The 27,498-nt window shown below is 36.0% G+C and overlaps 4 protein-coding genes and 1 long non-coding RNA gene across 18 annotated transcripts; 4 read left to right on the top strand and 1 right to left on the bottom strand.

Annotated features, from left to right (window-relative positions):
* The first annotated feature begins 56 nt into the window (after nt 1-56).
* LOC135800088 (uncharacterized) lies at nt 57-2,915 on the top strand. The gene is made up of 5 exons (XM_065313193.1): nt 57-597; nt 659-1,374; nt 1,428-1,634; nt 1,696-2,138; nt 2,387-2,915. The coding sequence occupies exons 1-4, from the start codon at nt 400-402 to the stop codon at nt 1,862-1,864; spliced, it is 1,290 nt and encodes a 429-aa protein (XP_065169265.1). The 5' UTR covers nt 57-399; the 3' UTR covers nt 1,865-2,138; nt 2,387-2,915.
* Nucleotides 2,916-3,484: 569 nt separating this feature from the next.
* Nucleotides 3,485-16,847, top strand: LOC135800099 (uncharacterized). Its single transcript, XR_010550100.1, has 4 exons — nt 3,485-3,730; nt 3,867-3,908; nt 8,790-8,830; nt 16,290-16,847. It is a non-coding gene; the product is annotated as an uncharacterized lncRNA (long non-coding RNA).
* A 1,684-nt stretch (nt 16,848-18,531) lies between these two features.
* On the bottom strand, nt 18,532-27,488 carry LOC135800090 (lipase 3-like). Of its 14 annotated transcripts, XM_065313200.1 has the most exons (19): nt 24,323-24,440; nt 23,943-24,265; nt 23,644-23,890; nt 23,418-23,576; nt 23,275-23,359; nt 23,071-23,210; nt 22,134-23,013; nt 21,444-22,081; nt 21,259-21,390; nt 21,098-21,149; nt 20,933-20,984; nt 20,768-20,819; nt 20,603-20,654; nt 20,438-20,489; nt 20,273-20,324; nt 20,105-20,156; nt 19,940-19,991; nt 19,771-19,797; nt 18,532-19,079 (listed from the first exon to the last, which is right to left on the bottom strand). In XM_065313200.1, exons 1-7 carry the CDS (start codon nt 24,431-24,433, stop codon nt 22,873-22,875), a joined length of 1,206 nt encoding a protein of 401 aa, XP_065169272.1. In that variant the 5' UTR covers nt 24,434-24,440; the 3' UTR covers nt 18,532-19,079; nt 19,771-19,797; nt 19,940-19,991; nt 20,105-20,156; nt 20,273-20,324; nt 20,438-20,489; nt 20,603-20,654; nt 20,768-20,819; nt 20,933-20,984; nt 21,098-21,149; nt 21,259-21,390; nt 21,444-22,081; nt 22,134-22,872. The 14 variants fall into 14 exon arrangements, with proteins under 14 accessions (XP_065169272.1, XP_065169270.1, XP_065169271.1 ...); XM_065313198.1 differs by lacking the exon at nt 19,771-19,797; XM_065313199.1 differs by having other exon boundaries at nt 18,532-19,797.
* Grx3 (Glutaredoxin 3) lies at nt 25,023-26,068 on the top strand. Its single transcript, XM_065313215.1, has 3 exons — nt 25,023-25,198; nt 25,266-25,682; nt 25,747-26,068. Exons 1-3 carry the CDS (start codon nt 25,152-25,154, stop codon nt 25,922-25,924), a joined length of 642 nt encoding a protein of 213 aa, XP_065169287.1. The 5' UTR covers nt 25,023-25,151; the 3' UTR covers nt 25,925-26,068.
* Nucleotides 26,120-27,229, top strand: Trmt61 (tRNA methyltransferase 61). Its single transcript, XM_065313212.1, has one exon. It carries the CDS (start codon nt 26,221-26,223, stop codon nt 27,181-27,183), a length of 963 nt encoding a protein of 320 aa, XP_065169284.1. The 5' UTR covers nt 26,120-26,220; the 3' UTR covers nt 27,184-27,229.
* Nucleotides 27,489-27,498: the final 10 nt, after the last annotated feature.

Consider the following 27,498-nt stretch of genomic DNA (forward strand, 5'->3'; position numbering starts at 1 on the left):
AGTATTTACATCACCAAACGCTGCTGAAGCAGCCTGGCGACTATGACGATGATGAATAAACTTTCTTCGTATATAACATAATGTGATTCAAAAATTTATCAATAAAATGAGCAATGGCGTAGACGTGTATACCAATGATAGAGACTAATATTGACGTAGATCATTTTGAAAGTTGATTATTTGTTATATATTATACAGTATGATTGGTTCTGTAATAAATTCTATTGTAGTTGCACAAATGTTGGCATTTTTCATTATGTTAACTATTGAATTATTTAAATTCGCGATAAAAAATTACGCGCAAAAATCATGTGATTTCACCACAAAATTGACATTTATAGTTTGTCATCATATCAATTTACATAAACATTTATTTTTCTAATAAATTAATTGTCTGCGATGTCGGCTATGGACGCTTATGAACTTCAATATAAAAACGGCCATTGGCAATGGGATGGTGAACGAAAAAGAATTGTATTTGTAAGCCATGAATTGGTAACAAAAATCGATGAAGAACTGCCTACAGTACAAAAACGACAAAAACATATCGTGCCAAGTTCAATTCGATTTAAAGAAGAAGTCGAACCGATGGATAAAGTATATTTTCAATCAGTTCTTCATAATGTACATTTAACACTTTAGGCAAACATTAATATAGGTTCGATTTCGACGCTTTTTTCAACGCCGAATTGGTCCCAATGAACCAGAAATCATCACTCTGCAGGACGTTAAAGATGTGGCATTATTCTTGGCCTTTCCGAAAGATTTAACAGTCGAATTTGTAACATATTTTCATCTACCAGAAGTAGATCGCTTCCTCAAGGCATTAATAATTTATTTTCATTACTTTCTACAAGTGACAGACACTATGCAAGCTAGAAAAGAAGAAGCGCGTCGAAAACTGCGCCAACCAATCGTCACGATACTGGAAAATATCGTACGTGATAATTTGTCTGATCTACGAGCAATGGTTGGACGCGAATACAGTGTAATAATAATGGGTATTGGCAAATCGAAGAAATTTCATCATCTAAGCACGTCTACTAATTCATTATCTGAGAAAGACAGGCGTTTAATGGAGGCATTATTTTGTATGAGTGTAAGAGTTGTCTGGGTCGCACTCCAAAGAAGACATTTACAACTTATCGAATTAGAACTCAATCGACTTGTGAGAACAGACATGTTTAATGCTTTTGCGCACAAGAGTAGAAATGTAAAACTGATCAATCGATCACCACATGAAATAAAAGTACTGCTTGGTCTCTCCAACATAAAAGAGAGCAAATTGAAACAGCGAAGTGGATTAATAAAAGAATTGCTGATAACGGAACATGATTACAGAATGATTGGTTCAGGATTTAAAAATTTTGAACCGTAGGTGAAGGTTTTTCATGTTTTTGAACTTATTATAACATTTTTGTTTTTAGGAAAAGTGAAAGAACGGTTTATTTCGAAAGGTTATTCGCTGCGCCATATGAAACACTTCTGGAACACGGCGTAACAATCGGTTTAATTGGCATTCCTCGTGAGGAATATGACAGTATCATGAAACCAAGAGAAAGAACAAGTCAAAATTTTGATAAAGCTATTATCGAGCCAATAAACTTCACTTTTCCACCCGATGTTCCTGTTCCGTAAGTTTTTCTTCTCCATATTTAGTTTATAAAATAGTTAAAAGTTAAATTGTTGTTTTAGTTATAATGAAATTCCAAATGCATTCCCAAAGGAACCCTGTCAATATGAAGAATCTGAGTTTACTAAAAAATCCCGCATTGATCAATGCAGAATGTGGCGCAACTTTTTAATCAAATTGGAGCAACCCTTAACCACTTCATTGTCAGTTTCATTAGATGATCGAGATTGATAGAAGCAATAAATGCACAATTATACTTATTTTTTAAAAACTGAAATTAGCACAATTTTAATTAGTTTCAAAATATTTTATCTTAATTATTCATATGGCAAGTTGAAAAAACACTGTATTTTACTTGCAAATTATATATTTATAGAGTTATCTATTGAATTTAGTTATGAAAATGATATATAAACAGCCAACTTTTTGGGACTATTGTTATTAATAACAAGTAGTCATCATGAAATTCACCTTGTACGTTCTTGGAGCCTTGTGCTTGTTCAGTGTAAGTATCCTATCAATTTATCCTCGTTTTCGAATGCATAATTCTTGATTTTGTGTTTGTACATGTTTTGTTTCGAGAACATTGTCAAAAACTCTGTTTATAAGTTTCAAAAATTAGTTTCTGATGCTGCCTTCAAGACAAAAGATGTAAAAACTCAGATATAAAATATCCTATCAATATAAATGATTGAATCGTCACTAAAAAATGGTAAATGTTTCATTTAATATTGTTTTTGTTTTTTACTTAAGGCTGTGTTCTGCGAAAGCAGCGAAAGCAGCGATAGCGACAGCATTAGTAATGAAGAGGCAATTGATGCAATGATTCGTGCTGGTGCCGATGGTCAAGATGAAACAAATAATTGTGTCGAAGCTCAATTTAATGCCTTGATTGACGCAATCACCAATCTGCGAAGCAACATTCAAACTAACTGCTTGAACGAGGAAGCACTGAACACAAACACAAATACTGCAATTGATGAATTCCAAAAGAAACTTGAAGTACTCGCCGATAGCATCAAAACCCTTCGCGAAAGCACAAATTTTGCACAATGGGTTGGCAACAAATTGCGCGTCCTTGCCGCCGCTAGGGTTGCATTAAGATACGGCTTACGTATTCTTCCCGCTGCCTTTAACTTGGGCAAGGTTACCCGCGACTGCATCAGGGCACAATTGAAAACTATTACCGATGCAGTTAAGGCTCTTACCAGGTGTTAAATTTTTTTGAAAATATAAGTTCTGTTCTTCAATTTGACCAATAAAGCTTCATTTGCAAAACTTATGCAATTGTAATTCTTTAATGAATTATTTGGATAGGAATCAAAAAGATATATTCCTCAACTTCTTTTCTTAGTAAAATTTATATATCACTTAAATATTTGATGTAAAATCGGGTAATTTTTCAGCATAATAATTTTGAATTGCGTAAATCAAATTTAAATTATCAGTTATTTCAATAAGTATATTAAATTGTGGGACTACTTTTGTACCATTTATTAATGGCACTAGCATGAACTAAAAATCGTAAAATGGAATTGTATTGTTTATTTCTATATTTATCGCACGTCTCGCCCTGCTGCGCCTCATCTAGATTTGACTTATTGCATTTTTGTATAAAACTACTATTCATTTAAACGGGGTGGTGCACGCACACTTTCCTGCATGTGTGTCACACGGACGCTACCATTTAAATGCGTGACCACTCACTGACTTATAGACAATTCCACACTGCAACTCTTGCGCGCCACACTGCTTGCAACACTTTGTACTTTTAGGAGGTACTAGGAAGTGCCATCAGATGGCGCGACAGTGGAGGTTTAACTAGAAATATTTCAGCGAGTGAATTTTGTTTTGTTGCATCGGTACGATAACGACGAGCACACATTCCACACTTTCGGCTTGTGTTATTCTTTGATATTAGTTCGGAAAATCGCGTTGTATTTCCTGATCGCCGGTGATAGTTAGTGTTAATAAACTAGTTTATTCACGTGTTTGTGAGTCTATTGCCGTCGGACGACGCACGGCCATGTTTTGTGATCGCCAATAATTAATTGACTTGGGACTAATGGGGGACTAATGGGACTAATGTGCTACATGGTAAATATTGTCATTCCTGTCATTATTATGTGATTAAAAGAAATTTTAATGTAAAAACTGGGTTCCGACGGAACTCAGATTCATTTCAACAAAGCACGAAATGCTGTTACTAATGTTTTGTTCTAATTTATTTCAGTTTCTATCAACATGTCTTCGATTTATGGTTTTTGCATAACTGGTAAGTAAAATAATTATATTATTTTTAGAAAGAGTTTGCCGTGTACCTAGATTTTAATTTAGTTCTACCTATGTTTTTGTGCAATGATACCAAATGACAAAGTTGTTTCTGAACGAAAATTAATGGAAATTTGAAGTTTTATTTAGACAAGAATCAATAAGACATATGCCTCAACTTCTAATCTTAGTAAAATTTATGTATCATTTAAATATTTGATGTAACATCGGGTAATCTTTCAGCATAATAATTTTGAATTACGTAAATTGTATTTTAATTTATCATTACTTTTAATAAGTATGTAATTTAAATTGTGGGACTACTACTTGTATCATTTATAGATGGCATTGGCATGAACTAAACATCGAAAAATAGACTTGCAAATTATATTCCCCGTTTGTGTCGAGCGGTTTTATATTAACGATTTCGTTATCGACTCACGAGTTATTAAATATAATTTATTTATTTATTGGTTCGAATCGCGATCGCGGATTAGAATTGGGTTTAGACTTTGATTCACTTTTGTTGGTTTTCTTAGGATTTGTTAAGTGGGTTCTTGATGATCGATTCAGAAGAACTTGTTAACTTTCACTTGTTTATTCAACGAACTTGGATGATACAATAATCGCTTAGGTCTAGGTCTGCGCTCTATTTATATGGCTCTAATATGCGTTTTAAATAAATATGAAGAGAAGATGCGCAACGAAACAGGAAATGCGCAATTAGGTGACTTTGAGACAATGAATCCTAGAAATTGATAATTACGTTTGAAATAAATAATTACTGCGCTTGAAATAAATATCATGATTGCGTCTTAACTAATGATTCTTGTTTGGTCATCGGGTTCTGTTCATATAACTTGCATTGTTTATTTCAATATTTACCAGCAAACGCGGGCATTCGACACGAGAATTGTGTTTGTTTACACTTTTTTATTGCTGTACGAATAGCAACGTCCGAAATTGCCGTGTGTTATCGTTGCCATTCTCTCACGTCTCTATATCATGAAATGTCGCGATTTTGTTTACATGGCTGAGGCACAGCAGGCACTATTTTAATACTTTGCCTTATACCCGTAAAGAATTATCCGTAGATTAATAATTTCCGTCTCTTCCTATAATAAGAGTACGGGATATTCGCAAACGAAAAAACTCATAAAAAATAAAAATGTGATCTTTATTTCATATTTAAACATGATTTCTCAACCTTTGCGCACGAATTTTAATTATTTTCTTATCTTATCTTATAGCGAATTTTCCAAACTTTCATAATTTGCAATCAGCTGACTGCTAGCGCCTTTAGTTTAAAAGATATTTACTATCGAAAATGCTCGAGAAATATTATGTCGTTTATTATCATTATCTTTGATTAGTCGATAAATTCCTGAATAATATTTTGTGTTTAATTTTATGTTAATTTATTTTTACGTGAATTACTTTTTTAATTTTACAAGAGTCTTCTGAAACTGAGGTTTTTCTAGATAAGAAAAGTATAATTTATAATCACGTAATAATTGAAATCGCGCGTGGTGTTGCATTATAAATTATAAGTAACTGCGACGAACATTCACATTCCTTGCGAGACCAGACGGTTAAACTTAATTTTATTGACTTGAATATAAAATCAAGAACGTTGGTTTCAATTTGTTTATTTAGTTTTATATTGCAATTAATTGCAATTGTATAGTTGAGTCTCATTTGGTGTACCTTAGCAGGGTGGCGGTAAAAGTGACTCGTGTTCAGGGCACCGTATGAAGGTAGCGGTAACAGTGACTCGATTCAGGGCACCGTACGAAGGTAGCGGTAGAAGTGACTCGATTCAGGGCACCTTACGAAGGTAGCGGTAGAAGTGACTCGATTCAGGGCACTGTACGAAGGTAGCGGTAGAAGTGACTCCATTCAGAGCACCTTACGAAGGTAGCGGTAGAAGTGACTCGATTCAGGGCACCGTACGAAGGTAGCGATAGAAGTGGCTCGTGTTCAAGGCACTTGTTTCTTTTTTCCGGGTTTGCACGCTATCTAGGCGGCTCAATAACTTCCGCGCGGCGCCTAAAGATGCGGAATTAAATTCTCCGTCTGGTTGTATTTGGTTGTTGCAGAAATTCAACCTGTAACCTGTGAAAATTTGCATAAAAGGGTGATTTTGTCATACTTTCTCGTGAAATGTATTTTTTCGGGTTTGCACGCAAAAATATTGTTTGCGTATCCTAGGCAAATATACAAAACTCAAGCGCAATTAATTCTTCGTCGTATATCTTTGAAATATCTTCAATGATTTAATAATAAAGGCCAAAATACAAAAATAAAAATAAATTTTACGTATTTGCTACCGAAAATCCTCGAAAACACATGACGCAGCACCCCTCTTTGCCCTTTCTTTTTCATAAAAATTATTATTTCATTTTTTAAGTTTCCAAGTTAACTAGCCTATTTTATTGGGAGTTTTAGGTAGAATAAAAATCTTCAATCCGTTTGACTTATTGCATTTTTGTATAAAAGTGCTATTCATTTAGTTTGGGTGGCGCATGAACATTTTCCCGTACGTGTGTCTCACAGACGCTACCATCTAAGTGCGTGACCACTCACTGACTCATAAACAATTCCACACTGCCACACATGCACGCCCCACTGTTTGAAACACTTCGTATTTTTGTGAGGTACTAGAAAGTATCTTCAGATGGCGAGACAGTGCAGATTAAACTAAAAATATTACAGCGAGTGAATTTTGTTTTGTTGCATCGTTGCGATAACGGCAGCACACAGTGGCGGATTATGCTTCAGTGGGGCCCTAGGCGCAAATCAAGTTTGGGGCCCCTAAATCCGAAAATTTTCAAAAACGGTTATTAGCCCAGTAAAATTAATAGTTTTAGCGTACGGGCGCCGCAAAGTCTACTTCAACATTCGTTTGTGATTTTAGACCATTGCTTAATGTTACATACATTTCATGTGGATCTCTAATATTTTCTTCTTGTATGTATTTTAGAAAATGAGTTAACTCATCAGTGAAATATTCTGGCTCAATATCTTTTTCATACTTAGACAATAATCGCTCTACACAATTATTAGTTTCAACACGGCTTAATTTTAAATCGCCCCTTCGAGTAATTTCTGATGTTAATACATCACATACCATATAAAAAATGTTGACAATAAAAAATTTTCTTGACGAAAATGCTGTATCATTTTTGTTCGTTTCATCATATGGATATTTGCGTTTTCTTTGTCTCATTTAGCCTCCTCTTCAACAGTTTCGAAATTATTTCTGACCTCTGTTATAAATTCGTTTAATGATTTTAATAAACTAACACTATTAAGAATATTTGTCTTTGGTTCCTGTAAGTATTTGCTGGTAATTTCGATTCTCTGTAGGAGTTTGTTCCAGAAAATTGTCAAATTGATCGAACTCTTTTGATAATTTTTTTGCTTCTAATTTTGAAATTGGTTTTCCTTTTTTTTTCATTGATACCTAATTGAGTCTTAGGGCTAAAACAGCGTCAGCTCTTGCGGCAAATCGTGTATCAATTATTCTCTTGATACTTTTAGAATTCTTATCCTTCATGCATTCAGTTAAAATATTCCACAGTCTTGTAGATGCAGCAAAGAAAGTTATATATTTTGCAAAAACATAAAATACTTTAATGCTCCAGAACAAGATTCCGCTGCAGTATTCCCAGCCAAATTTAAAGAATGACTTCCACATGGTATGAATTCAGCTGATTTGGAATGTTGTTTTATGCGTGCCTGTAATCCACTGTACTTGCCAGACATGGTAGCAGCGTTATCATAAGATTGGCCCCTACAGTTTGTGATATCTGAGCCATAATCATGTAACTTTCTAAGTACAATTTCTTCTAACGACTCACTGACCACTCTCTGTTATTTTTTTAATCCAACTACCACCCCAAAAATCTAGATAAAAATTGTAGGAGGATAAACGTTGGTACAACGTGTTCCGCAGATGTGAAAAAATGATAGAAAGAAGAAATAATTAATATTCCAAAAAAGAGAGTTACCCGCTATTTTACAACCTCAATGGAATATTCCTCAACTCATCTCGTCCACAGATGTTCGAAATTTAAAAAAATTGGCAATATACTACTCGCATTATAGCTACAACTTTCTAACGCAATATTCAAGAAAAGGTCACAAAAATTCGTGGCAGAAAACATCCAAATTTTATTTTAAACAGTTTGCCATAAAGAAATAAAATCGGAGATAAAAAGTTTTAAGTCAGCTATATATCCGTGACGGTTGCTTTGCGGACACGTGTGAAATGCCGTTTTGGCCGCCAAGTGAAAACCAATACGCTATTCATAAAGGCTGAGGTCAAAACCAACTGATGAAGTATTTGTGGAATTACTATGTCTATATGGGACATATAAGTGCCAGGGGCCCCTCAGGCAGCCGGGGCCCCTCAGGCAGCCGGGGCCCCCCAGGCAGCCGGGGCCCTAGGCGCGCGCCTAGTGCGCCTAGGCCGTAATCCGCCACTGGCAGCACACATTCCACACTTTTGGTTTGTTTTATTCTTTGATATTGGTTCGGCAAATCGCGTTTTATTTCGTGATCGCCGGTGATAGTTAGTGTTAGTAAACGTGTTTCATCTCTTATCAGCTATTTCTCGCGTGAGTGTTTGTGTGTTCGTTGTCGTCGGGCGACGGCCGGCAATGTTTATTGAATGCCAATAATTAAATGACTTGTGAAAAATATTTATATCATCAGCAGATGATTATGGACTAATGTGCTACATGGTAAATATTGTCATTCCTATCATTACTATGTGAATAAAAGAAATTTTAATGTAAAAACTGGGTTCCGACGGAACTCAGATTCATTTTAACATGGCACAAAATGCTGTTACTAATATTTTGTTTCTCATTTATTTCAGTATCTATCAACATATCTTCGATTTACGGTTTTGCATAACTGGTAAGTAAAATAATTCTATTATTTATAAAAAGAGTTCCTAGATTTCAGATTAGTTAGTACCAAATGACAAAATTCTGTCAGGAAATTACGAATGGAAATTTGAAGTTTTATTTAGACAAGAATCAATAAGACATTGTTCTCAACTTCTAGGGCTTCACACGAGACGAGAGTGGACGAGACTATCAACAGTATCGTCTCGGTCTCGGTATCGTCTCGAAAAAGCGATACGAGAAAAGTCTCGCGATACCCGTGAAGCCTTTGTTCTTATACTTTTTTTCCACATTTAATGGTTTTAAGTGTAAAGAAAACATTGAAGATCTTTGCAGTTCAAAAGTTTATTCATTTAATTACTCCAAAAATACATACATAGGTTAAAATATTAATTATCACAATTAAAAATTAAAATAATAAGTATCACTTTTAATTGAAAATATAGAATAAACTAGGATACAATGTAGGTACGCTAGAGGACAATAATCGAGTTGATTATAGCATAAATTTTATTTGACAAGATCTATATACACTTATGCTTATATATACTTATATATATACTTATATATACTTATATACCCTTCCTCACGGAAAAAAGCCTAATTAACATAAATTTACCTATTCTACCTATCTATTTTACCTACTTCTAATTTTATCTTTTAAACTGCATGATGACCAAGAATTTAAGCAGAGTAACGCTTGCATTACATCATCTTTTAATGATGAACGTTTACTTGTCATAATCATACCTGCTGTAGAAAATAACCTTTCTACAGGTACGGATGTTGCAATTGTGCTGAATAAATCCTTGGCCATCATTGAAAGTGTAGGAAACACTTTCTCATGTTCCTTCCACCATTCCAAAATAATCTTAATTCCGGGACTTCTAGGTGTAACATTCACAGATGGCAGAAGCATAAACGTTCGCATTCGGCACGAGAATTTTGTTTTGTTTTTGTGTTTGTTTTGAACACAATTTACTTTCTTATCGCTTCCGCCGCGTGGAATGCAACGCATGAGATTCTCGAGTGTCGTCGTTGCAAACCTCTTACACCGCATGCAGCATATTCAAGTTTAGTTTAGATCGCGGGTAGCGGGCCTATTGCTATTCGCGGACAAGGTCGCGCGCCATCACTTGCTTTCTTATCGTGAACTGTTGCGTCGGTGTTAGCTCGGCTACGGCGTGCACTATCCGCGGATTGCGCTCAGTGTCGTGGGTAATTCAGACGTGTTTCTCGTGACTTCGTATCGTTTGTTCGGACTTGTGCTATTTAAATTTGCATTATATTCGATCGCCAATAGACGATTTAGTTTTAACTTGTGACTATAGTATTGTTATTGACTATTTGCATCTTTATTGTCCGTAAATGCCGGTTAAGTGTATATTGCAACTCACAAGACGTCGAGTTGCTAAGTGCATCAGCCCCTGTGAGAGTGCTGGAACGCATAAAATCCTGGTATGGTATCAATACTTGCTTGTTCTAAAACATTCGTGCTCGTTGCTCGTACGCCTTTTTAATCATTCCGCACGTACGGCATCACATAGGTATCCTTGACCGTCGTGACGAGTGATGCGGAATTAAATTCTCCGTCGGGTGGTATTTAAATCTTACAGGAATTCTATCTGCAACCCGCGAAAATATGCATATACGTGTAAAATTTCAATCTTTTTTTGTAAAATGTTTGTGTTTTTTCTGGTTTGCTCGCGATCTAAGTGGCGTAGTAATTTCAGCGGGGCATCTAGAGATGCGGAATTAAATTCTCCGTCGGGTGGTATTTCCATCTTGCAGGAATTCTACCTGCAACCCGCGAAAATTTGCATATAAGTGTCATTTTTCAAGCATCTTTCGTGAAATGTTTGTGTATTTTTGGGTTAGCTCGCGATCTAAGTGGCGTAGTAGGGGAAGGTAGCCTAAGTTGGACCAGCGCCTAAGTTGGACCACCACGATATCCGCGGACTGTTGATGCTTTTGCAAAATTAGACAGGCCCCTTGTTTTACTCGTATATATAAACAATTGATGCAACTATTTGGGTTAAAACTTGCCGCGTGCTTTCGTCGTGACAACAACTTTTTGTATCCTTGATTATCAAATCTATTATAACGACGTAAGTGCATAAGCTGTCAAGCTGTTTAAACGTTAGATTTCACGATTATAATTATATCATCAGAAAGCTTATTTATTTATCTATAATTTATAGTATTAATTTGGAGAGGTTATGTTATATTAAGATTGTCGTTGATCATTAAATAAAAATTCTTCAAGTTGCCCAAGTTGGACCGGAGACAGGCACCGGGTTTTAACAGGGAAAACGTATATCATTTTTTTTATCTCTTAGAAAAGCTTGTGGACGAGCACAAATCTTCGAAATGATGCAGTGTATGCAATGCCGCACTTTGGTTTATACAAAATGTGCTTGTGTTTCTGCTAAAACTAAAATTTACTATTGGGTCAATTGCCGTTAAAAAAGCATGGTCCAATTTAGGAAACTGCGCGGTCCAATTTAGGAAACCGGTTTCTTAATTTGGACCAAAAACACAATTTTTTTAAATTGAAATTTGAGGGGTATAAATATAATTTTTACTTAAATCAAAAATATCATTTTGTTGGTAAGCCTTGTGAGTTACTTTTCCGCAACTTAATTTTTATTGACAGTTTATATGTGGCTCTATAAATCGAAAAATATAAAAATGGTCCAAATATGGCTACTTTCCCCTATATTTCAGCGGGGCTTTTAGAGATGCAGAATTAAATTCTCCGTCGGGTCGTATTTAAATCTTGCACGAATTCTACTTGCAACCCGCAAAAATTTGCATATAAGTGTAAAATTTCAATCCTTTTTCGTGAAATGTTTGTGTTTTTTCGGGTTTGCTAGCGATCTAAGTGCCGTAGTAATTTCAGCGGGTATATAGAGATGCGGAATTAAATTCTCCGTCGGATGGTATTTCCATCTTGCAGGAATTCTACCTGCAACCCGCGAAAATTTGCATATAAGTGCCATTTTTCAACCCTTTTTCGTGAAATGTTTGTGTATTTTTGGGTTAGCTCGCGATCTAAGTGGCGTAGTATATTTCAGCGGGGCTTCTAGAGATGCAGAATTAAATTCTCCGTCGTGTGGTATTTAAATCTTGCAGGAATTCTACTTGCAACCCGCGAAAATTTGCATATAAATGTAATTTTTCTACCCTTTTTCGTCAAATGTTCGTGTTTTTTCGGGTTTCTTCGCGATCTAAGCGGCGTAGTAACTTCAGCGGGGCTTCTAGAGATGCGGAATTAATTTCTACGTCGGGTCGTATTTAAATCTTGCAGGAATTCTACCTGCAACCAGCGGAAATTTGCATATAAATGTAATTTTCAACCCTTTTTCGTGAAATGTTTGTGTTTTTTCGGGTTTGCACGCGATCTAAGCGGCGTAGTAACTTCAGCGGGGCTTCTAGAGATGTGGTATGAAATTCTTCGTCGGGTGGTATTTAAATCTTGCAGGATTTCTACCTGTAACCCGCGAAAATTTGCATATAAGTGTAATTTTTCATCTCTTTTTCGTGAAATGTTGGTGTTTTTTTGGATTGGCTCGCGATCTAAGCGGCGCAGTATCTTCAGCGGGGCTTCTAGATATGCGGAATTAAATTCTCCGTCAGGTGGTATTTAAATGTTGCAAGAATTCGACTTGCAACCCGCGAAAATTTGCATATAAGTGTAATTTTTCAACCCTTTTTCGTGAAATGTTGGTGTTTTCCCGGGTTTTCACGCGATCTAGGCGGCGTAGTAACTTCAGCGGGGTGTCTAAAGATGCGGAATCAAATTTTACGTCGGGTGGTATTTAAATGTTGCAGGAATTCGACTTGCAACCCGCGAAAGTTTGCATATAAGTGTAATTTTTCAACCCTTTTTCGTGAAATGTTGGTATTTTCCCGGGTTTGCACGCGATCTAGGCGGCGTAGTAACTTCAGCGGGGTGTCTAGAGATGCGAAATCAAATTCTACGTCGGGTGGTATTTAAATCTTGCAGGAATTCTACCTGTAACCAGCGAAAATTTGCATATAAATGTAATTTTCAACCCTTTTTCGTGAAATGTTGGTGTTTTTTTGGATTAGCTCGCGATCTAAGCGGCGCAGTATCTTCAGCGGGGCTTCTAGATATGCGGAATTAAATTCTCCGTCGGGTGGTATTTAAATGTTGCAGGAATTCGACTTGCAACCCGCGAAAATTTGCATATAAGTGTAATTTTTCAACCCTTTTTCGTGAAATGTTGGTGTTTTCCCGGGTTTTCACGCGATCTAGGCGTCGTAGTAATTTCAGCGGGGCGTCTAGAGATGCTGAATTAAATTCTCCGTCGGGTGGTATTTAATTGTTGCAGGAATTCGACTTGCAACCCGCGAAAATTTGCATATAAGTGTAATTTTTCAACCCTTTTTCGTGAAATGTTGGTGTTTTCCCGGGTTTTCACGCGATCTAGGCGGCGTAGTAACTTCAGCGGGGTGTCTAAAGATGCGGAATCAAATTTTACGTCGGGTGGTATTTAAATGTTGCAGGAATTCGACTTGCAACCCGCGAAAGTTTGCATATAAGTGTAATTTTTCAACCCTTTTTCGTGAAATGTTGGTATCTTCCCGGGTTTGCACGCGATCTAGGCGGCGTAGTAACTTCAGCGGGGTGTCTGGAGATGCGAAATCAAATTCTACGTCGGGTGGTATTTAAATGTTGCAGGAATTCGACTTGCAACCCGCGAAAATTTGCATATAAGTGTAATTTTTCAACCCTTTTTCGTGAAATGTTGGTGTTTTTCCGGGTTTGCACGCGATCTAGGCGTCGTAGTAATTTCAGCGGGGCGTCTAGAGATGCGGAATTAAATTCTCCGTCGGGTGGTATTTAATTGTTGCAGGAATTCGACTTGCACCCCGCGAAAATTTGCATATAAGTGTAATTTTTCAACCCTTTTTCGTGAAATGTTGGTATTTTCCCGGGTTTTCACGCGATCTAGGCGGCGTAGTAACTTCAGCGGGGTGTCTAAAGATGCGGAATCAAATTTTACGTCGGGTGGTATTTATATCTTGCAGGAATTCGACTTGCAACCCGCGAAAATTTGCATATAAGTGTAATTTTTCAACCCTTTTTCGTGAAATGTTAGTGTTTTTCCGGGTTTGCACGCGATCTAGGCGTCGTATCGTAGTAATTTCAGCGGGGCGTCTAGAGATGCGGAATTAAATTCTCCGTCGGGTGGTATTTAATTGTTGCAGGAATTCGACTTGCCACCCGCGAAAATTTGCATATAAGTGTAATTTTTCAACCCTTTTTCGTGAAATGTTGGTGTTTTCCCGGGTTTTCACACGATCTAGGCGGTGTAGTAACTTCAGCAGGGTGTCTAAAGATGCGGAATCAAATTTTACGTCGGGTGGTATTTAAATGTTGCAGGAATTCGACTTGCAACCCGCGAAAGTTTGCATATTTGCACGTGATCTAGGCGGCGTAGTAGCTTCAGCAGGGCGTCTAGAGATGCCGAGTTAAATTCTACGTCGGGTGGTATTTAATTGTTGCAGGAATTTAACCTGCAACGCTTGAAAATTTGCATATAAGGGTAATATTCAACCCTTTTTCGTGAAATGTTGGTGTTTTTCCGGGTTTGCACGCGATCTAGGCGGCGTAGTAATTTCAGCGGAGCATCTAGAGATGCGGAATCAAATTCTACGTCGGGTGGTATTTAAATGTGGCAGGAATTCGACTTGCAACCCGCGAAAATTTGCATATAAGTGTAATTTTTCAACCCTTTTTTGTGAAATGTTGGTGTTTTCCCGGGTTTGCACGCGATCTAGGCGGCGTAGTAACTTCAGCGGGGTGTCTAGAGATGCAAAATCAAATTCTACGTCGGGTGGTATTTAAATGTTGCAGGAATTTTTCGTGAAATGTTGGTGTTTTTCCGGGTTTGCACGCGATCTAGGCGGCGTAGTAATTTCAGCGGAGCATCTAGAGATGCGGAATCAAATTCTACGTCGGGTGGTATTTAAATGTGGCAGGAATTCGACTTGCAACCCGCGAAAATTTGCATATAAGTGTAATTTTTCAACCCTTTTTCGTGAAATGTTGGTGTTTTCCCGGGTTTGCACGCGATCTAGGCGGCGTAGTAACTTCAGCGGGGTGTCTAGAGATGCAAAATCAAATTCTACGTCGGGTGGTATTTAAATGTTGCAGGAATTTTTCGTGAAATGTTGGTGTTTTTCCGGGTTTGCACGCGATCTAGGCGGCGTAGTAATTTCAGCGGAGCATCTAGAGATGCAAAATCAAATTCTACGTCGGGTGGTATTTAAATGTTGCAGGAATTCGACTTGCAACCCGCGAAAATTTGCATATAAGTGTAATTTTTCAACCCTTTTCCATGAAATGTTGGTGTTTTTCCGGGTTTGCACGCGATCTATGCGGCGTAGTAATTTCAGCGGGGCGTTTAGAGATGCGGAATCACATTCTACGTCGGGTGGTATTTAAATGTTGCAGGAATTAGACTTACAACCCGCGACAATTTGCATATAAGTGTAATTTTTCCACCCTTTTTTGTGAAATGTTGTTGTTTTTTCGGGTTTGTACGCGATCTAGGCGGCGCAGTAATTTCAGCGGAGCGTCTAGAGATGTGAAATTAAATTTTTTGTCGGGTGGTATTTTATTGTTGTAGGAATTTGACCTGCAACCCTTGAAAATTTGCATATAAGGGTAATTTGCGTATAAAAGTTACCTTAAAGTTCCTTAAAATCGCTCTGCAAATTTAACTTTTTTAAAAAAATTTTAAAGTTTTTTAAAACTTAGGTTCATAGTTTTGTCGTGAAGAATTGTGTTGCCGGCACGCATCCACTTTGGATGCCCGATTTTATGTCTTTTCAACATTATATAAATTGAATTACACCTACATACTTGAATGTTTCTTCTTCCAAGCTACGCGTATATTGCTGTTTGTGTTTAAACAACTTTCTTATCGCTTTGAACCAGTTCCACGCTGCGATCGTGCGACGGACATTCGAGCGTTTCAGTTTGTTCTCATTTGCACGCGACTTCTTGCCTTTCTTTCATTTCAATTCTATAAATTGCACTTTAATGTTAATTATCGACGTAAATGCCGACACGTAATGATAATAGACTATTTAGTGTTATGCTTATAATGATTTGTGCGTGAAACGATGGGTTTATAATATAAACTTTATATTTGTGCGCAGTGGCGTAGCGTGCCTTGTCGGGGCCCCGTATAAAATTTTTTTTGGGGGCCCTTATATGGAGGTAAAGGTTTTTCCTTACACACTTTGGGGGCCCCCGTGGCCCAGGGGCCCCGTATAATTGATACGGCAAATACGGCGGTAGCTACGCCCCTGTTTGTGCGTTTGTCGGTTAAAATATTGCGTATAATACAAGACACTATCCGACGGGTAGACTTAAGAAGTGCGACGCAGCACAGTTCGTAATCTAACACACGTGTTTTTTTTTGTTTCAGTGCTTCTTTTGATTACCCTGTGTTTCGGTAAGTTGTAAAATATTATTACATCATTATCACATTGATGTCTTTAGTCGCATGTAACGAGAGTACCGTAATACTCGTAAGTCAAAATTGTCGCGTGCCGTCGACTGCGTTTTCGATCTTGCCTGTGAATGTGGTTTTCACTGTTATTATCAGCTCTTATTGTTCTTTTGCATTCAAAATACTGTAATCGCGATAACGCGTTTAAAAACAATTTCAATATCTTAACGCAAATCGTGTATCATGCCGTTGGTTAGCACTTTTCTATGGTTGAGCCGTATCAGGAGACCGCGTCGCAAAGAAAATCTAAATATGCAATAAAATTCATTATGGTGTTTTATTCTTATAAAACAATTGTATATATATCATCATCATACCTTCTCTACTTTTACTTTTCTTAAATATTTTCTCCCGCTTTGGTATTGTATTAGTAGTTGCTAGTTGTATTTCTGTTGTGTTGCCTTCTTTTCACTTTTCTTTGATATTCGTTGGGAAACTTGTAAAATTTTGCATTTGTTAATTTTGTTGATTATTTCTTCCGATTTTTTTAAATGCATAGTCTCATTTTCCTATTTGTAACATCCTGTATATGGGCTTTTCTTGATCAACAAAAATTTATAAAATTAATCTTTTGTATGTTTTGATCGTGGAATTTTATATTAAATGCTTAAATTTTCTTTATGTATCACCCTGTATATTTATTTCCCTGATTTCCAGTCAGTACTTGACTATAATTGTTTTTTCCAGATGTTTTCTCCTTGATCGTAGTATTTTAATTTTAAAACTAGTAATTTTCCTTTTATGTCACCCTGTATACTCGTTTTTCTTCATTCCCAATCTGTCACTGACCAAGTTTGTTGTCCGGGTGTTTTCTATTTTGAACTTTATATTTTCTTTCTGTATCTCCCAGTATATCACTTTTCCTTAAATCCTGGTTAATGTGGGGAAAATTTATTGTTATAATCTATTGCTCTTTTTTGAATCATTGGTTTTCTTTTTTTAACACCCTGTATATTTGTTTTCCTGTTTTTAATTGCTATTTCATAATCATGTAGTATGTTGGTGTTTATAATTTGGCACATATGTGTATATGTGAAACACAGGTCATAAGACTTGTTTCAAGATGGCGGCCTGATATTTGTATGTATTTTACATTCTGTTATTTTATTTGTTAATAAAGAAATGTTAAAAGAGGTTATGAATGGTATTATTCGTGCACCCCTTCTATCATTGCAGGTACAGGTCAGAACTTGTAAGAATATTTTTAAGTGTCGACTCTCTCGAGACGACTTAAAACTTAGAAATATTTTTACAAGTTCTTATAAGGAATTCCCTCTCAGGGGATGATCCCCACTATAAAAATTGTTAAGGTATCCTGTATGATTTGTGTACTCCATCTTTCATTTCAGTTACAGGTCAGAACTGGTAAGAATATTTTTAAGTGTCCCCTCTCTTGAGGCGACTTAAAACTTAGAAATATTTTTACAAGACCTTATAAGGATTGTCCTTATAAGGAGTTCTCTCTCTTTGGGGGGTAATCCCCCACCATAAAAATTGTTGATATGCCTGATAATTCCGGGGATGAAGCGCAGAGACATCGTAGCTGTAGGATGGGCCGGGAGCAATGGACGCATCGAAGCAGTGGGCGATCGACCAGAGCGCCGGAGGCGCTCTGGGAGATCGACCGTAGACTGTCTTATAACGACACGTGCCAAAAAATTTAAAAATTCCGTCACCCCTATTCTCTTTTCTTCCTGTACTCTCTCTTTTCTCTACTCTGTTCTCTTCCTTCTGTCTTCTACTCTTCTCTGCTATTCCTTCGTCACTTCTCTCTTATTTCTTCTGTTCTCCGTTTCTACACTTACTCTTACTTCTCTTATTGCCTCTTTCCTCACTTGTATTCCAATTTCTCTTATATTTCATTTGAGTTTACATATGCAACCCAAATTACACCTGTTATTTTTATATTTGAGTAAAATGCGCACACCTGAACTGGGGATCGAACCTACGACCCCAGGTAACGTAGCATATCCTACGTTTCACTGAGCCACGCGGCTCTCTTATCAAACGTTACTTGTTTCTGCTATATATATTTACAATCTTACACTTTTATAAAACAATTTATATTCTATATACTGATATACTTAGTGTTAAACACGTCTTATAACTCTTACTGAAAACGACAAGTAAACACAAAGGGTTAAATGTGGACGAGAAATTAAGATTAAATTATCCTTTATTTACAGAACAATATTCTTACATGTATCTTAAAATCAATGCAAATATATACTCGTATGTAAAATTTAACAGAAGAAATTTTGTACCTGATGTTACATACTTCTTTGTTGTTCGGTTTATGAAGTACCAAAGCGCATAAAGTATTACTTTTGCACTAGCAACAATACTCCACAGAGAAAACGCGTAATTTATCTTCACAAATTAACAATTGAATAATGTTGACCAGTATATCCAATTGGAACGGAAGAGATCCGACTGCTGGTTGCCAATGGCATACACATGGGGAGGTCTCTTAATTCTGGAGTCGATTCGCGATAAATCACTTAGTCAGTAGTCGATGTCTAATGCTTGTACCGTATTAAAGCAACAAAACAGTCGCGATGAAGATCGATGGAGAAAAATAACACGTGCAATCAACACAACTGCGTACCACCGACTGACGTAACGCGCGAACGCACTTGAAGCGGGCAACCGGCACGATACTGTTTAAATGGCAGCACAGAATATGGTGCGCAAGACAAGGTCGAACTGAAAGCATAAACAAAGCGTCGAATTCCACGGATCATATAGAGAATATGGATAGAACATGAAATTTTAGAGTATTTTCTCTTGCTCTAGCTCACGTCATTCTGCCATTGCTATCTATCTATTTCTGTCAGTTAATTGAACAAGTGATAAATAAAAACTATCCATGTTATATATTGAAGCCACCTTTGGCTCCGGCGCCCTCTAGCGGTGATTGGGGCTACGAGCACCGCCGACTTGACCGCGCTGGGGACACTCGACTAGGGATCCTAGGGTGCTAGGGTCTCTAGGGAGCTGTCCTCATGACAAGCGGCAGCGCTCACCGACATTCGTGCTTCCGACCTGGCCCTGACAGCTAACCTACGTATCAATATAATCGTAAAATCTTTTCAAATTAACTGGATATAAATAAACAGTTAATAGTTATCGCCTGAACAACGTATAAAACGTACAATATTTATAACAATTCATGTTTTACAAGTGCATCTCCTATGACAACAGAATATAACCCAACGAAGAATTAAATTCTACATTTTTAGGGATCCCTCTAATTAGGGGTAAGCCGTTCAGGTGCTTAACCCCCAAAAACAAAAAATAAAAAATAATCTTTTGAAACACAAAATTGTAAATTTTATTACTAATTAATGAGTTAATCACTAATGTTATTTATGAAAATGATAAAGAAATTTAATACCTATTATTAAATGCGAGAATGGCTCTCCTACGATGTCGGGTTGAGGTGCAAATCCCGTAAAACAAGCAAAAATTAGTCCTTCGAAACACCAAAATGCAAGTTTTGTTGCTAATTAATAAGCTTATCACCAAAGTTATTTGTGAAAATGATAAAGAAATTTAATACTTACAATCTGATATAAGAATGGTTCTCCTACGATGTCTGGTTCAGGTTCAAAACACCTAAAATAAGCAAAAATTAGTTCTTCAAAACACCAAAATGCAATTTTTGTTGCTAATTAATAAGCTAATCAACAAAGTTATTTATGAAAATGATAAAGAAATTTAATACTCACAATCAGCTGAAAGAATGGTTCCCTTACGATGTCGGGTTCAGGTGTAAAACACCTAAAACAAGCAAAAATAAGTCTTTCGAAACACAAAAATGCTATTTTTGTTGCTAATTAGTAAGCTAATCACTGAAATTATTTATGAAAATGATAAAGAAGAAATTTAATACTTACAATCTGATATAAGAATGGTTCTCCTCCGATGTCGGGTTAAGGTTCAAACCACCTAAAACATGCCAAAATTAGTCCTTCGAAACACAAACATACAATTTTTGTTGCTAATTAATAAGCTAATCACCAAAGTTATTTATGAAAATCATAAAAAAACTTAATACTTACAATCTGATACAAGAATGGTTCTCCTACGATGTCGGGTTCAGGTTCAAAACACCTGAAACAAGCAAAATTGGGTCCTTCGAAACACAAAAATGCAAGGTTTGTTGCTAATTAATAAGCTAATCACCAAAATTATTTATGAAAATGATAAAGAAATTTAATACTTACAATCTGATACAAGGATGGTTCTCCTACGATGTCGGGTTCAGGTTCAAAATACCTAAAACAAGCAAAAATTAGTTCGTCGAAACATAAAAATGCAATTTTTGTTGCTAATTAATAAGCTAATCACCAAAGTTATTTATGAAACTGATAAAGAAATTTAATTCTCACAATCTGCTGAAAGATTGGTTCCCTTACGAAGTCGGGTTCAGGTTAAAAACACCTAAAACAAGCAAAAATGGGTCCTTCAAAACACAAAAATGCAAGTTTTGATGCTAATTAATAAGCTATTCACCAAAATTATTTATGGAAATGATAAAGAAATTTAATACTTACAATCTGATACAAGGATGGTTCTCCTACGATGTCGGGTTCAGGTTCAAAACACCTAAAACAAGCAAAAATTATTCCTTCGAAACATAAAAATGCAATTTTTGTTGCTAATTTATAAGCTAATCACCAAAGTTATTTATGAAAATGATAAAGAAATTTAATACTCACAATCTGCTAAAAGAATGGTTCCCTTACGATGTCGGATTCATGTGCAAAACCCCTAAAACAAGCAAAAATTAGTCCTTCGAAACACCAAAATGCATTTTTTTTTGCTAATTAATAAGCTAATCACCAAAGCTATTTATGAAAGTGATAAATAAATTTAATACCTACAATCTGTTGCAAAAATACGGTTACAGGTACGAGACATTTTAACAAGTCCTTATAAACATGGCGGTCGATCCGGGAGCAAAGAACGCATCGAAGCAGTGGGCATTTACAATAAAGCAATAACATGGTAACTGTAAGATTTAAAAAGTTAAATAAAAGTAAAGTTTTATTTGATTCTACTTACTCCTTTGTTCTTCTATCAAAGGACTAAATCGCACAAACACGTTTCCGCAAATTTTATGTAGAATTGATGATACGTACTTCGTTACTATTCCACACGAAGATTCCAAATTACTCCAATAGTCTCCGGAACATATCCCACGGACGTCATGCGCGCATTGCAAAGAATCAAATTATTCGTTGTGCGCTACACTGGGATGTTACTACTAATGCCTCTGATTGTCGATTCTAGTAATGCTACAAAATATCAAGAAGCGCAAGAAATCGTCACCCCGTTTGATTAATGTAGAAAAAACGTGCGCACTACGCAACAGCGCTTAACTGACTAAGCCGAACCAAGCCGAACTAAGCAAGCAGACCCGTAGTTGGAGGGGTATTCTTCTATCTGCATAGGACAGAAATGCAATACAAGTGACGTACGCACTGCAACTCAGCGCACTAAAAACAACAACAAAAATTAAGTATGAATTTAAACCAATTTGATGGAAGCGCCATCTGGCTGTGATGGAACAAAACAAAATAGATAGCTGACACTAGCGCAACCTGGGTGTGGAGGAACAAAACATAGCTAAACATAGCCTACTAGCGCCTTCTAGTTTTAGGACTTTCAATTAAATTACCCAGAAATCTGCAATGCAATTGCTTAAATTTAAAATAATAATTTAATTCATTGTGTGCAACGAATACGACTTACTCATGCCGTCGGTTTTTTTCAACCCTGCGCACAACACTTTTATTATTGTCCCAATCAAAAGAAAAATGGTTGTTTGTAAAGTAGGTTTACGATCGAGATGTTTACGTGATAACGTCTTATTGGTGATATAAGTTTTGTTTGTTGCAATTGTTGTAACACTTCACTTGCACTTCACATTTTGTTTTACTGTTAAACATTCAACGAAAACTTAACCGCACGAGAAAATCTCCATTCGTTTGTATGCCGCTAGAGTGAGAGAGACGGAAGATCGGTCAACTCACTCGAACGCTATGACTGGCACGGAATGACTGGCAGCGCTCGAGATGAGACGTGAGATCGGTCCGTCTCTCTCTGGTTATAACGAGAGGGGGGTCGGAATGACTGGCAGCGCTCGAGATGAGACGTGAGATCGGTCCGTCTCTCTCTCGTTATAACGAGAGGGGGGTATACCTGCGATCGACCTCGCTCGTGACACAGTTTCTGAACAGTCACCCAATAAAACGATTTTAAAGACGTTATCACGTCAAAACAATTTGCTAAAAGTTTTCAAAATATTTGTAACTAATTTGCAGATTTATAAATATTCAACCATATTGACGCACTTCAAATAACATTTAAAATATTCCACATTGTTATCTTCGTTTATGATAAACATGATACACACGTGGTGTTAGGTACCCACGATAACAATATTTTTAAATTTAAAATTTACATATTTGTTTACAAATTAATTATAGTTTCAATTCGCCCTTAACAATTTTGTTATAATAGGTGTTAAAATGCGATTAGTTCTTCGCCCGAAAAGATAATCCACATGATTGGCATGTGATTTGTACCTGAACTTTATATTTTTAAGTTGGGCACTAATCCGTTTTACATCCTGCAAACAAAAAACACTTTTTAGCGTATTTTTCACATATATTTAATTAATTAATACTTGTTCAGTGGAAAGCCAATCATTATTACTGTAAATAAGAGCTGTAGGAATTGTAGTTTTCAAATTGTAATCTGGTGGACGACTTTTACCATATTTTATGTAATTTGTCATGAATCCATAGTCATACTGACAAAATTTATCTACAATAATTGTTAACATTCAGAAAATTATTTAAACGCATATTTCTAATAAAATGATAATTACCTGATCGCTTTGTTTGTAGGAAATGCAATAATTGATGGGTAGATGCTCCACCGGGGGCACTATTAAACAATTGTTGAGCAGTAAACTAAAAAAAAATTTGACTAATGATTGAGCATTAAGATAATTGCGAGGTATTGACTTACCGACTCAGAATCAACACTGTAACCAACGTTCGCTCTAAAAAATGTACGACAAAGGTTTGCAAAGGGCATATTTTCATCACAAAACAAACGCAATACTTTGTGTTGTACTTCGTGGGCACCTGGCAGGAACTCTTGATAATCAAACATGTAAACAAACCACTGTAAAAATAAAGTTAAAAATATATAAAATCTTGTTTGGGTTTTGGTTCAAGTGCAATATTCATACTTCAAATGGTTTATAAAACGTTGCAAGTAATTCCGCCATAAGTGCAGGCATAGATTTAGTAAACGCCACCGGTGCAAACGCAATAAATAATCGAATTGTTTTAATATATTCCGGCCTTTCAGATGCAGTGATAAACATACTTGTTGTTCCTTGTGAGTGGCCAATGTAGTAAATACTTTTATAACCAGTTTGATTGAGGATAAAATCTATTTTTGCTGGAAGGTCATAGTAACCAATTTCATGAAAACTGAAACAAATTTATTTTAGATTATGTATTAAATAAATATTTATATAACAACCTGAATCTCCAAAATGGCGGTTCTTCTGGGTCATATTTGACATGTTTCCTGCTGTATTTATTTCCCCGACAATTTCCCAGCCAAACGTCATACCCTTGATCCACAAGTTTGTAAGCAAGACTATCTCCAGGACCCAAAAGTAACCAGTCATAAGCATTCGATAGGAAACCATGCACTATTAAAACAGGAGAACCATTTGCTGAGGTCGAGGTGCCATTTTGGGAAGATCTGCGTCCAATGCGGAACATAGAAAGTAAATATCCATCTGCAGTTGTCACTTCGTATTCGTTAAAAGTATATCCACTTGAAATCACTGCATCCTTCTGTAACAATGTTATAAATGTTTTGTATAAAGTTAATTTTCTTTCTGTTTAAACTACAATCCCAACTGGATGATCCTCGATGATTTTTCCATTGGGTACAGTAGCAGATAAAAAATTATACGCCAATAAAATAATTGTATTGTACAACTTTTGACCGACCGTAACCATTTTAATATTTTTCAGCTTTCAAGTGATGCACAATGGAACATCATACATATATTTATAAAAGTACATCATCCTACCCGGAAAAGCGTAGTACTTCTCTATTATAAATAAATATTCATTGACATAGGTACTCATTGCTGGTCATTCATAGTTGTAATTATATTTATAAACAGAATAATACTGTTAACGTGTGCTAGGTGAACAAATAATCATCAGTCGACACTTGTGACGACAATCTCGATGATATAATTTACTTCCTTGCACATATAATTCTATCAATTAAAAGATGCTATTATTTTAACATTATAGTAATAAATTGTGACAATTTGTGGCGAACTAAATAATTATAGAATATTACACGCATATCTCTTATCGTATTATTGTGGTACAAGGACGAAAAAGTATCCGGCATTTTACAGCCACAATTCAAAAGATAATTTTTCAACCCTGCTTTGGTTTAAGTTAATAAAAATAATGGTAATATTAATTATATTCGTAAACATTAGGTAGTTTCCAAAGTCTAAAACTTTGTTTTTATTCGCGAATTCATTTGCGTATCAATTTGTACATGTGATAAAATCAACTTTTGCGCTCGGTCAAAGTTTTTGCATCACTCATGGTGAACGTGACTTTTTCTATAGCTAACCTTAAATTTGCCGATATCCTGTGTAATCCTGAGAGATATTGTGAATGGTTGTGAATCATCTTCTGAACAAATAAAATGCCGCAATTAATCGAAACAGTCGCAGATTTTAACACCACTATCACGTAATTAATTCATATCTTTCATATGTTTGTTTATACTCATTGATGAAATTTATCTTTTTGATTACAGGGATGTAAATTTAGTGGTGGTGCATTTTGCTGCAGATTGGGTAGAACAATGCAAACAAGTTGATGAGGTTTTAGACCTTTTATCACAACAAACTGATTATTCCAAAGTAAAATTCACAAAATGTAAAGCTGAAGATTTGTCTGAGATTTCTTTCAAATATCAGATCGAAGCAGCACCCACTGTTCTCTTCTTTAAGAACAATAAAAAAGTTGATAGAGTGGATGGTGCTGATCCAGCAAAGATCACTGCAAAAGTTAAGGAACATGCTGGGGCCAGTACAGTTGGTAAAAATTCCCTGGAGGATAGATTGAAAGCACTGGTTAACAAAGCTCCAGTGATGTTATTTATGAAAGGTGATAGAAACACTCCCAGATGTGGATTTAGTCGCCAAATTATTGAGATCATCAATGGCCTCAGGTTAGTAAATTCAACAAATTAATTAAATAAGATTTAAAAAAAAATAGAAATTTCTTGTTTTCAGTATAAATTATGAGACTTTTGATATTTTAACTGATGAGGAAGTTCGCCAAGGCTTAAAAACTTATTCCGATTGGCCCACATATCCTCAACTATACGTTAAGGGTGAGCTTTTGGGAGGACTGGATATCATTAAAGAAATGTTAGCTGCTGGAGAACTAAGTGATGCTCTTAAAGGTTGAAGTGCATAACTTCATTTATACTTGAGTTTAATTGCACAACTTTTGTATTTTCAATTAATATACATTTGTAACCATTTTACTTCTTTATGTTCATCATTGCAGTCTAGTTTAAGTTTTTAGATCAGAAATAAAACATCAACAGCATATACATTAATTCATTTTCCAAGGTTGCTTGTCAATATATTGTTCAACCATTTACCTTACCATGCTTATAACCTAACCGCTTTTCTGTGTATGCACTACCAAAAGGTTAATAAACTGTTTTCTTTACTTAATTCCGCAAATAAATAGTAAAAATGAGTTTTAACGGATTTAAATCAATAATTCAAGAAGGTGACATTGTGGTACTGTATGTATCATTCAATCAAATGCACCCCATCAAAGCAGTCAAGCAAATTACAACAAAAAAGGGCAACTTAGTAGACAACATTTTCCAAACACCTTATGGAGCTCTGCACTGTGCCGAATTAATTGGAAAAGAATTTGGATCTAAAATTAATTTGTCCAAAGGATATGTCTTTGTACTACAACCTACATCAGAGTTGTGGACTCTAATGTTACCACATAGAACACAAATCATCTACACACCTGATATTAGTATGATTGTACTACAATTAGAATTGAAACCTGGTAGTATTGTAATTGAAAGTGGAACTGGCAGTGCATCATTGTCCCATGCACTAATTAGAACTATAAAACCAACGGGTCATTTGTACACATTTGATTTTCATGAGGAAAGAACCAAGACTGCACAACAAGAGTTTGAAGAACATGGATATGGAGATTATGTTACTGTAGCTCACAGAGATGTCTGTGCCACTGGGTTTGGGAATGGACTTGATCAAAAAGCAGATGCCATTTTTCTAGACTTACCACATCCATGGAAAACAATAGAATATGCTGTGCAATGTTTAAAGGAAGGTGGAAGGATTTGTTCCTTTTCACCATGCATTGAACAAGTACAGAAAACGTGCACACATTTGACTAAATTTGGGTTTACAGAGATAGAAACAATTGAAGTATTACAAACACAACTTTCAGTTCAAAGTAGAAATATGACTTCTTTGAACTTTGACTTTTTAAAGGAAGAAGGATCTAATAATTCCATGGATTATGATAAAAGTAAAGAGAAACAAAATGTTAGAGTGGTGACTGCTGTCTCACCTACTACACAAGCTGGACATACAGGATTTCTAACATTTGCAACACTCATTCCATCATGGAGTACACAAGGAGATTTAGATGATAGTATTAACTAATGTTTTCTATGTCATTGTATATAATTAAAGCTTCATTTGATTTAAAGACTTGAGATTTACTTATTTTAATGTTACTATTATTAAGATTGAATGTTTACCTGATATCTTCAATAATATTGATTAACTGATGTGTGAATGTTGCAATCTCTCTGTCTGTTGATGTTGTCTCACAAGTTGCAACTGTTGTGTGAATCATTTTCGGCTTTGGGATACTAACCCACCACTCTAGTATCAACATTTATTGTGTTGATAGGATTAGTGACCAAGCCGACTACATGAGCAAGTGTTTAGAACTTGTTTTGTGCAATGTTGGTT

This window comes from Atheta coriaria, unplaced genomic scaffold, assembly GCF_025399875.1.
Source record: "Atheta coriaria isolate IRGN ID8LTWV9N9 unplaced genomic scaffold, Caltech_Dcor_3.1 hic_scaffold_10_pilon, whole genome shotgun sequence".
Taxonomy (NCBI): domain Eukaryota; kingdom Metazoa; phylum Arthropoda; class Insecta; order Coleoptera; family Staphylinidae; genus Dalotia; species Dalotia coriaria.